The following is an 11,284-nucleotide window of genomic DNA, read 5'->3' as shown; positions in this document are numbered from 1 at the left end:
CCACACGAAGCCACCTAGGATCCTAGGTGGACACTCTAAAAAAAATAGAGAAATCCTATAAATTCTCACAAAAATCAGAAACATCTAGCCATCAATCTAACAACTCTAATTATAATAGCCATCGGATCTGTTATCTTTCCTATAAATTACCCATCTATGCCATTATGAAAATAGATTAAAGTAACCCCCTAAACATGTATCTAAATTACCCACCTATGCCATTATAAAAAATCTAAAGTAACCCCCTAATCTTCGTGTAAATTACCCACCTATGCCATTATAATACAAATAGCCCCCTAAATTTACATATAAATTATCTAATTATATCATTATTAGAAGTTAAATTACTCCTAAATCTGAATTTAAATTATATAATTATAATAAAATATTAAAGTATCAATATAAAAATCTAAATTACAATTTCTATCATTACTAATATCATTTTTTATATAAAATACTACTCACGATGTGTCACCATGTATTTATGTTTGATGGAAGAGATAAGACTACCCATTCACAAATAAATAGTTCAACTAAATATATATCGAATGCATATAGAGGTGGAATGCAAAATGAAATCTATTGTAACTAAATAATGATATATATATATATATATTTTAGAGTATGTGTTAGAATATTTAATTGATGAAAAGAACGTGAGATACGTAATTATAATTATTGACCTTATTCTTATATTAATTTTAATTAGCCCGTGCGGGAGCACGGATTGATAGGCTAGTGCTACCTAATGCCATGCTTGCCCCTGTCCATGTATGGGCTAACCTATTAAAATGTTGCGATTTCTTTTGAAATCACGTGTAGAGTTCTATAAATGTTATTCCAAACTCAAAATCATTGTACGTGATGAAAACTACATCAAATTAATTGAAAAAATCAATTTGCACAAAGAAATGGGAATACCTAATATTTATTTTCTGAAACACAGTACAATCACAAATGTTCACAAGTGTACAGGTTCCAACTCCTGATAAATGAGTTGGCAAGTTTTGAGATTGATGAAGTTCCTGTAGGATTGGCACGTTGTCTATTACTGAAATGATAATTGATCAAATTCGAGTCAAGTATACAGATTCCACCACAAACAACCCAAGCTATGCTTGAGATGCATTGCATGATCAACAATTAGTAACTTGAACTTAAAAAAACAATTAGTAACTTGGAGAAGAAGCTTTATTATGTTATTTGGAAGCAAAACGTAACAGCGATGAGGATCTTTCCAAGAATGGTGGGGGGAGAAGCCCTGTCTCCCTCTCCTTTCACTCTCTTCCCCATCCTCTCCTCCCCTCTCCTACCTTCTCTTTATGAGTAAACCCGGGATCTTTTCACGCACCAAAACAGAAAAGTTCCCTACAATAATCCAATTCCTAAGAAGCCAAAACACCCATAAAAAAACCCCCTCTGTCCACCACAATCATGCACACTTGAGTGCACATTCCTCTCTCAATCTCAAGCACTCCTCATCTGGTTGTCAACATGCAAAACAGTGAACTGGTCACCATCTTCGGTGTCACACTCTGTTCAGCCATGGCTTTTCTATATGTCTGTATATGTGCAGTCCTTGTAAACGAGTGTAGTTTCTGTGGAAAATCTTGGGTTCAGAACTTTGCATTCCAGATTGCATTCTCACTCTCGCCGCAGCGCTGATGGACTTCCTTGATCCGGTCGGCAGATTTGCAGATGCCGCTGCAGCTCCAGTCGAATGATGCAACGCACACATTGCCTGCCTGAGCCTTCCACTCGCAATCTGCACGAGTTTACCAAGCACAATCAACTCAAAGATAACCTTAGGTTTGACATCAAATTACTCTGGTTCCTCAGATTATTTGATGCAGGTAAACTTTAAATGCAAGTTTGGCATGCATATCCGGCGAACATCATCTCAGTTTACAACTCTGCTCTTATGCTACAACCCAACAATAGTATTTTTTTCCTCCGAAAAATAAATTCTTGATAGTCATCACTTAACAAACCCATAATTCATATTCCCATAATACTCCAGGGTACACGAATATGCATGATGTATAATAAATTAATATCGTTTCGTTCAAAAAAAAATCTGTTGGTTTAAAGAATGCTCACTACTACTACTGTACCCTGATGGAACTGCATCTAAGGTAAAATGTTTCTTCATTTCGATGTGCAATTGCCACCTTTAATCATAGCAGAAGTGCGACCTTCCCAAGGAAAGGTCAGATGTCTCGTGTCATGACAGACTTGCTAAGATGGTTAACACTTGACACACACAATATTGACAAGCACATGCTTCTGACAGCAAAGGCACACCTACTCGCTGAAGTTGACTATCAACTACTCCAAGCAAACAAGTTTCCCCAAATAATCCCATACAGATCCGAGATCACGTATGCTGCTGTATGCAAACGGCTAACTACCGATACAGTTAGGGGGCCTCACTGACATCACATGCTGATGACACCAACCGATTCTGGTAGAGGAAACAAGTATGCTAAAACACAGGGGAAAGAATCAGGCCTGTACCCGGTGGCGTGCCGCAGCAAAGCCGGCGGTCGTCGACGTGTTCGACGTCTAGTCCGATGAACCAGGCTCCCAGGGATACATCCTCATTGGCGTATTTGTGCAGAACATGCCTGAAATTGTCACCATCAGTTCATGGTCAATGACCGGTACCTCTTGTACATAAAAGAGCAACTGAAAGGAAGAACATGGGGAAATACTAATAATTCAGTAAAAACGCTTACTGGTTGAGTGCTATGTAGGAGGCCAGATCCTTGGAGATGGCGTAGAGCTGACCGGTCGCGTGTCGGAAGTACTTGTTCCCCCATTCGCCGAATTTCCAGTATTCAGGCTCGTGGTACCTTACACCCCTGAAACAAAGAACACAGCACATCTTCAGTTGCTATTACAAGAAACATGCAAAAATGATGACAGGGTCGACACTTACTTCTGAGCCAGCACCGGGCCAGATTTCATGCAGCCAACATAAACTCGAGGCTTCGAACGATGTCTTGCTAACGTGTTTCCAAGAGTTGCTGCAGTTTAGCGAAATCTGGTTAGCTCACTGTTGTCATCGAAAACTGAACATGAAACTACGCTACTGTTTTTCAGCTTCAGAAGACTCTGTCTCATCAGAGGGTAGTAATTTGCAGACCTATATTTACATGGACGTCGTCGTCGACCTTGATGTAGTACTCTGCATCCCACATGGACACGGCAGCGATGAAGTACGCCTTGGTCTTTGCTGCCAGCTCCAGGTACCCTTCAACGTGGTCCTGAATGATTGGAAACCATTCCCAGGATACTTCAGTTCAGCACATGCGAATAGGCAGACAGCTAGTAACGTACTGCATCCAACGGAAACTTACCAGCCTCATGAAGTCCCCATGTTTCCTGTCCTCCGCATCAATTGCTCGATCAAGTATACCACCAGAAGTCGCACTGCAATGTGGCAAAGCAAAAGTTTCTGATTTAGTACCTGCAAGTTACTGTTCTGACAATGCAGAACTGTCAGCTCTTTCAGTAACTAACTAGCAGGAGTACATTTGAAGAAAATGTCATAGTGCCCTTATTGGCATGAAGAAATGCAGAGAACATTTTTTTTTCAAACATGAACTAACCTATGACCGATGACAAAGCGGATGATAATGCCCTTCTCTTCCTCCATCTTTCTTCTTTTCTCACCTGTTGCGAATCCCAGAAAAATAAAAAAGGTCAGACGAAGTTTACGATACAGGGGACTCTTGGAAGCACAAGATCAGCATACCTTGAGGCATCCATGTAGCACGGACTGAATCTCTTCGTTTCCGGCTGCTGAACGCGGTGTTTATGCCAACGACCATGAAGTATTTCCGCTTCCCTGTTGATTCGGATGCTGGGGCGACACTGAGCATGGATTCCTGTGTCGCCTTTGCAGATGCTAGCTCCATTTCTAGGTTTGATATCGTTTTGTCCAGTGTCCTGCAGATCACAGACAGAGTTTCCTAAGTCTCAAGAGAAACATATCTTACATCTTGATGTCAAGAACGAACTTGTTGCAGCACCATCATGGTTACTTACTGTATAACATCTTGGGTTCTTGGAACCTCCCCAGGAATGTCTTTTGCATCGCCGATCTGTATGAGAAGCAGAAAGCTTGTAAACACTTGTTCATGATTCAGAGCAGAAAGTCCAGCTACAGAACACTTGAGTAAAACTGCAGCGTACTTACACTTTCCGGAGCACAGTCACCGGTGACAAGATTCATCTTGTCAAGTTCGAGTGTGGACCTCCTGATGATCTCTTTCGGCTCCGGCATTGTCCACATCCTGCATTAATCAGTTCTTTTAGCACTTGGGTGCTTAAAAGTCAGCTCGCAGCACTGTCTCGCAGTTATGAAGAGTGGCGAGCTTTCAGGAACCTGAGCATCTACTAGATTACTACTACTCAATAAAAATGGGTTGAAAAAACTAATTTACTCAGACAGATTTCTTATGAAGAAAATGCAGTATATCAGTAGTAAGTGTAATCCTTGTTCCCCATTAAAATAAATTTGGTAATCAGTATATCACGATTTTAACACAATATAGATTTCTGGGAGCACTCAATGTGTACTGCATGAAATTCAGTGCCAATCACAGAGTAGTGTTTGAAGAGACTCCTCTCGCAGAGAAAAATATTTACTCCACCAACTTCCTCATCAAACGGAAGCGTAAAACCCAACTGCAGATTAACCGCAACTTTGTCTTTTTTTTTAAAAAAAAAAGGATCAACCGAAAGAACGTCAGCAGAAACGGTGAACATGCTTGCTCCTTTTCACCCGAGACGCCTCTTCTTTTCACTCCCAAGAACCAGAAACAAAACCAGGTGAAAAAAGAAAGTTTTACCACCCACTGTTTGTGGGCCCGGGTCAGGAGCAACCTAGGTGAAACCTGAAGCTGTGGAAGAACAGAGGCGCCTGCCTGCCACTATGTTGTCGGCCGGCTCGATCGGCGGCGGGAAGCGCTCTTCTTTCAGGGAGGGAGACGGTCACGGGCTGCACGAGATAGATGATTCCCCCGCTTTACCTGCCGGCGACGGCGATGCAACCGCTCTGCCGAATCTTCTTCCCCAGGAAAGTAAAGGCTAGCGAAGTACAAGGCGCCCGGATTTCCACGTTCAGCGCGAGGACGATCGGGGCCTCTCGGTTCCCGGGATTCCCTGTTTCTTCAGAGTACGAGACGGCAACGGAAGTACAGGCAGCGGCAATAGCTGCTGGGCCTGGGTGGGAGGTACAAGGTACTCCATTTACCAGCAACGCGAGAGGGCGGGCATGGGAAGGAGCAGGGGAGCTCGGAGTTCTTGGGTTCGGCTAGAAGCCTAGAACGGAGAGATAGAAAGGAATTTGGAGTTATGGGTGAGCGAGGCAGGATGGGAATCGGTGGCGAGAAATTTGTGTCATCTTTTTTTTTTCCAGAAATGCTCGACATCTAAAATGGATGTACAGACTACAGACCAAGAGCCACGAACTTGTGCGCTGGATTGTCAGAAAAGGAAGGGCGTGTATGATCCAAGTGAATTTGGAGGTGATCGGATTGTAGGAATTATCGAAACGAATTCACTCAGCAGTCAGCACCAAACCAAGAATCGCATGCAAGAAAAAGGTCGAGCAGCAGAGAGAAGACTGACAAGAGTAAGAAGAAGCAGCACGGCGCGCACCTGTTGGTGAAGAGGAGGCCGATGCAGAAGCTGCCGAGGCAGAGGAGGAAGGTCCACTTCTTGGAGACGGAGCCTCTCAGCACCAGCTCGTCCCCTCCGCCGCCGCCGATCCCCACTCCCCTGCTCTTGTTGAAGCTCATCTTCTCCCTCGCACCGTCCCCCTCTCTCTCTTTCCCAATCACCCCGATTCCCTCTCTACGTCCCCAAGGCCCCCTGCCTCTCTCAGCTCAGCAACCTCAGGGCCCTACTGCCGCTCCTCCCTCTCCGAGACGACCTCATGAGTCATGATCGCAGCCCAAGAAATGGTCCCTCCTCCTCCTCCTGCCGCCGCAGCAGTCGCCCTCGCTTTTGTCAGGAGCAAGTCTCCACCTTTCTTCTTCCCCCACCACCACTCTCGCCCCCTCCAGATTCCCTGGCTCCCGGCGCCCAGGTCCTCCACCTCCTCCTGCCGCGGCGGCCGCTGCCCACTGGTTGGTGCCTTTGGGGTGAAGCGGAAGCCAGGCGGAGGAAGAAGGCTTGCCCAGGTGAGGGAGGGAGGGACACGACGCCCCAACCGCGCCCCGCGCCGCGCGCACGCAGGGGTGGAGTCCGGGGGAGGGAAGGGATCTCTCTGGCGCGCGCGTGCCCGATCGATCCTGCCTTGTGGAGCGCGCTACCGCGCAGTGGCCACGGGGATTTATTCGGCACAGTGCCCCGCCGGCCGGCCACTTGATCCGGTCCGGTCGTTTCCCGGGCTGCCTGGGTGGTTTAGGCGGCTTAAACTTTTTTGCTCCTGCTGGGGGCATTATGCAGTGTGTGTATTTGTCAAGTGGCACCGTTAGGGGAGTTTGAACTGCCATTGGGAAATGCCGGTTTTGCCCCTGTCCCGGTCTACTCGTGTGGTCAAGTCAATGGCGCCTTCTCTTTCTCATTTCTTCTGCCCCTGTATGCAGGTAAGCACCCATGTGTCCCTCGAGGTTGGGCACTGTGCAAGTGCTTAGTCTGATGGCAATGAGGATTCCATGGCTGATGACTAGGGTGGGTCTGCAAGTCAATTCTGTTTCAGTTCGAAAGAGCCCCATAGGCAGGGGAAGTATTTCTAGAAGAGCTTATTTCAATCAACATGGCACTACTCCTCCTAACATTTACTAACACCTTTGCATATGTTTCTAGTAACCCCCTAACATATAACACTAGAAAATTTGCAAGGAACTAATCCCGAGTAAGAAAAAAGGTCTACTCCTGGCCTCATGCTATCCTTTGTGGAGAGGCAAAGGATCAAGTTCCCTTCTCCACCACTACTGATGGCGCCCTTTACATTTTTCTCACTTTACCCCCCTTTCCCGGAGAATATACTCAGAAACAGCTAGATCAAGCATGCTGATTTCACCCGCCCCCAAAGCAAGAACAAAATGCGACGAATCGCGCAATTCCCCACAGCAAAACTTCAGATTAGTGCTCCATGTTTCTGCAACCACACTTGCACAATGTCATGATCATGCATGATGCTAAACCCAGAGCAGGGATCGAACGGCCGGCAGGTGCTAGCGTACAGAAAATAAAGGGGTACAGTATATCCCAACGCGAGATATATATATATATATATATATATATATATATATATATATATATATATATATATATATATATATGATCATCTACAAGATCACTGGACGGAGGTAGCGATGATGGTGCGCCGCGGCAGGGGGGCAATGGGGGTGGCCGCCATGCCATGCGTGGCGCATGTGAGCAGAGAGCGGGTACAGGGTGGGCTGAGCCCAAAATCCTCGCCACGCCTCATGCCGCTCATGTGCGCTCTGCCGTCAATCATTGTGTGGATCATTGTCCAGCCGCCTCTGCTAGATCCAGTTTTACGACCAGCTAGATAGAAGGAGCTGGCCTTCCTGCTGGCTAGCTGCAGATCCACATGACGTGCTCATTTGCAGATAAAAAAGGGTAAGGCCTCGTATCTGCATAAAAAGAGGGTGCTTCGTGGACGAGAAGCTTCCAATCGTAACAGGGCCGGCCGGGTAACAATGCCGTCGATCTTCTAATCATACGCCGTGCTCCGTTGCCCGGTAGGTAATTTCTTTGGGCAATGAAATGAAAGTTCACGTTTTTGCAGTACAACCTCAGCTCGTTATTATTGAACAATCTTATTGTCAAGAAACGCAGTACAACAAAAATTATGATTACGTACACTCTTCTACTTGTACATCGAAACCAACTCCGGTAAACTAAAACTGTTTCGGATCTATTCCATTTATTTTTAATAGATGACGTCGGAGACAAGATATAGCTATTTAAATACTAGACGAACTAGATATTTTTAACCATCATATATATATCGTACAACTCCATGTGGGCTGTTAAATATTAGAAAAGGATTCAGCTGACTTTGCTTGGATGTAAAATAAGAAAAGAAAAGGATTCAGCTGACTTTGCTTGAATGTAAAATAAAGTACAATATTTGTAGAAAAATGGAGAAAACAATAAAGTGGCCTCAACTGTCATGCTATATATTGTTGCCGGGGACCATACGTACCTAGGCATGTCCACGATACAATTATATATTGTCATTGTGAAAATAAGGATTATAATTAATAATTATATACTACTACGGGTTTTTTACAAACGGAGTGGAGCTACTATAGCAGTTGATTCGTCACTCAAAATGCATTTCTAGGGGCAGGTGATGGTGTCACTCATCCCTAAAAATGGCAATCATTTATAATATATTGATAATGACAGAAGTAGTATTTTAGAATTTTATATTACTGTACTTAAATATTATTATTATTATTATATAATTTAGATTCATATTTATAAGTTACTTTGACTTTTAATAATGTCATAATTGGATAATATAAATGTAAATTTATGGGTTATTTGCATTTGTTTATAATGGCATGGGTGGATAAATTATATGAAGATTAGATAGTTACTTTAGATTTTTTTATAATCGTAGAGGTGGGCAATTTAATTTAGATATATGTTTAGAGGGTTACTTTAGTCTATTTTTATAATTACAGAGGTGGATAATTTATAAGAAAAAATAATAGATCCAATAACTATTATGATTAAATTTGTCGAATTGATGGCTGGATTTTCTTATTTTTGTAAGAATTTCTCTATTTTTTAGAGTGTCCACCTAGTATCATATGTGGTTTCACGTGGAGGCTCAAAATAAACCTCCAATTAGTAATAGTAAGATTGTAAAAAATGGACGGACAATGTTCGTGGGAAAATAATCAGAACTTGCATCTAATTAAGGCGGGCACACAGAATTTGGTATGAAGTTATATATACAGCTTGCCTCTTCACATATCTCTTTTTTTCACAAGTACTTGTATCCGTACTTATATTTTCTTGCTAGGAATTCCGTGCTTGTATTCATCCCAACATCGTTTTTTTAGCATTCATTCCAACATCGTTGAGAATGTGCAGTGCACTGAACCAGTAAACTGACAAGTTGGCATTCTTGAAACTTTTCAAAATATCCACAGTGGCACTGTAAGTTTGTTTAGATAAAATTTAGGCACTGCAAGTATTAAAGGTTCAGTTTTATATATCAAAACTAAATTTTTTGAAACAATGTATATCAACACTAATTACAAGTGACAAGTTGCCATTATTTTCTCTTGACTCTTTGTATGGTTGGTGTCAGTCACTGTTGTATAATAGATTATTACTTACATTATGGTGGTAACTCCAAAGTATGTATTGCATTGTACTCACTCCATTCCAAATTATAAGTCATTACAAGAATCTTGGAGAGTCAAACCATATCAAAGTTTGACCAAAATTATAGAGAAAAACACAAAGATTTATGACATCAAATAGGAATACTATGAAAATATAGCTAACAAAGAATCTAATTATACTTAATTGGCGTCATAAAAGTTATTATCTTGTTATATAAATTTGGTTAAATTTAAAAAACTTTGACTTTTCAAAATTTTTGAAATAACTTATAATTTGGAATGGAGGGAGTATATAGCAACGGCAAAAGAATTCAGAAAAGAAATGCTGCTGGGAGAGAACGGGGCTATATACCTGTCGTAGCCACGTGCAGGTTCACATGCGTGGAGATCAGCTCAGCTGGTGCTCCTGCTCTGCTGCTCCAGCCCCCAACGTGCACTGAACCGTACGCAAGCAGTGGGCACAATTCCTTTTTTTTTCGTACCATGCCGACATCAACAAACCTCCTGGGTGAGGTCAGAAGATGGTATGGAACTTTGCGCTGTTCTTGGAAAACTGTACAACGGATAAGATTATGTGCAGTGGCTTCTAGTTTACCGAAATTAATGTGCATTGGAGCTGGTGGAAAACAATGAAGTTAAATTAGTATCTCCAGATGGGTGGGGCAAATCTTGTGGATCTACCCAATATTGAACTTTGACTGTCCATTACCTATACAGCTTGTTTAAATAAATCGTAATAGTTGTTGCTCTCTCTGTCCTAAAACATATTCCCTCCCTCCAACTATCCAAGGCCCATTAGAAAATCTGGAAAATCCATATATGTAAGACCTATTTTGATTTTTCCTCATGAGTGATGCTTCGGGAATCAGTACGGCAGTAATTCATCGCATGCATGCCTCGAGAGTGAAATCACATGCAGAGAGTAATCGAATACGCAATAAATGCTGGTTGTTTTTTCAAAAAAAAAAACTAATGATGGGAGTGCTTCCCTTGGTCTTTGAGCCAAGCAAAAATAGGCCTTGCATAGATGAATGGAGGGAGTACTAAGGGTTATGAATTTGTTCTAAATTATTGAAGATTTTAAATTTGGGCAGAGAAGAGTATTGCAGTACATATAGCATGATATTGTAGTTTAATTTGAAGATGAGTACATCTTCTAATTTCAGCAAGATAAATCTTAATCAAATTGTAGATTATTCCATATTTCAGTCAAATTTCACCTGAAATTGAAAGATTACAGCCCGATGAAAGAAACAGATATTTGGTTTCTCCGCCAAATTGTCGTCAGGAAGGCTAGAATTTTTCTTCTGGTCGCAAGAACCCCTGCATGCATGCTCCCGAGATAGAACATGATGACGGATTTCCCATTCCGTTAACTTTGAACCTTCATGGAGGACAACCATAATTATTCAGAGCTTCACAAATCCGAAATAGACCACTGCGCTGTCTGTTTGTATCAAATGGTACAGCCACCATCTGCTTTTATGGTGGATGAAGCAGTTGAGGCGTACGTGTCGGTTCATGCGCTGTGTTTCGTCACGTTGTTGTTTTTGCATGTTTTGTATGTCTGTTATAGACTTATAGTATAGTAGCTGTAGTGGAGGAAGCATCTCACAAGTTATCCCATATAGTCTGGACCTCAACCGTACCCTAAACAAAGAGGAATAAAGTACTCTCCTCTACTCCCTACGAATCTAGTTCCGGCTGTCCCTTGAGTTGGCTAGCTCAGGCTCTCAATCTTACTATGCTCATTTTAAACTTCCATATGAAACCACCTAGAACATTAGATGGACACTCTAAAAAAATAAAAAATTATAAAATTCTCATATATAAAAATTAGAAAATACCCTGCTATCAATCCGACAACTCTAACCGTAATAGTCATTGGATCTATTATTTTTTCTAATAAATTACCCACCTCTGCATTATGA

The 11,284-nt window shown here is 42.3% G+C and overlaps 1 protein-coding gene across 1 annotated transcript; it reads right to left on the bottom strand.

Moving 5' to 3' along the window:
* Window positions 1-1,151: 1,151 nt before the first annotated feature.
* LOC120688557 (probable beta-1,3-galactosyltransferase 2) lies at window positions 1,152-6,351 on the bottom strand. The gene is made up of 11 exons (XM_039970913.1): window positions 5,671-6,351; window positions 4,205-4,301; window positions 4,054-4,109; window positions 3,761-3,954; window positions 3,615-3,678; window positions 3,363-3,435; window positions 3,149-3,269; window positions 2,942-3,029; window positions 2,739-2,864; window positions 2,518-2,627; window positions 1,152-1,765 (listed from the first exon to the last, which is right to left on the bottom strand). Exons 1-11 carry the CDS (start codon window positions 5,808-5,810, stop codon window positions 1,617-1,619), a joined length of 1,218 nt encoding a protein of 405 aa, XP_039826847.1. The 5' UTR covers window positions 5,811-6,351; the 3' UTR covers window positions 1,152-1,616.
* Between the last annotated feature and the right edge of the window lie 4,933 nt (window positions 6,352-11,284).

This window comes from Panicum virgatum, chromosome 9N (genome assembly GCF_016808335.1).
Source record: "Panicum virgatum strain AP13 chromosome 9N, P.virgatum_v5, whole genome shotgun sequence".
NCBI lineage: Eukaryota > Viridiplantae > Streptophyta > Magnoliopsida > Poales > Poaceae > Panicum > Panicum virgatum.
This window is presented reverse-complemented; position numbering and strand designations above follow the sequence as displayed.

What these genes read in the sequence shown, in the direction of transcription:
- LOC120688557 (XM_039970913.1), bottom strand. Translation starts at nt 5,810, where the DNA reads ATGAGCTTCAACAAGAGCAGGGGAGTGGGGATCGGCGGCGGCGGAGGG. An exon ending in GTGACTGTGCTCCGGAAAGT is followed by an intron (nt 4,110 to 4,204) that starts GTAAGTACGCTG and finishes CTTCTCATACAG; the next exon opens with ATCGGCGATGCAAAAGACAT. An exon ending in CGACGTCCATGTAAATATAG is followed by an intron (nt 3,030 to 3,148) that starts GTCTGCAAATTA and finishes GCTAAACTGCAG; the next exon opens with CAACTCTTGGAAACACGTTA.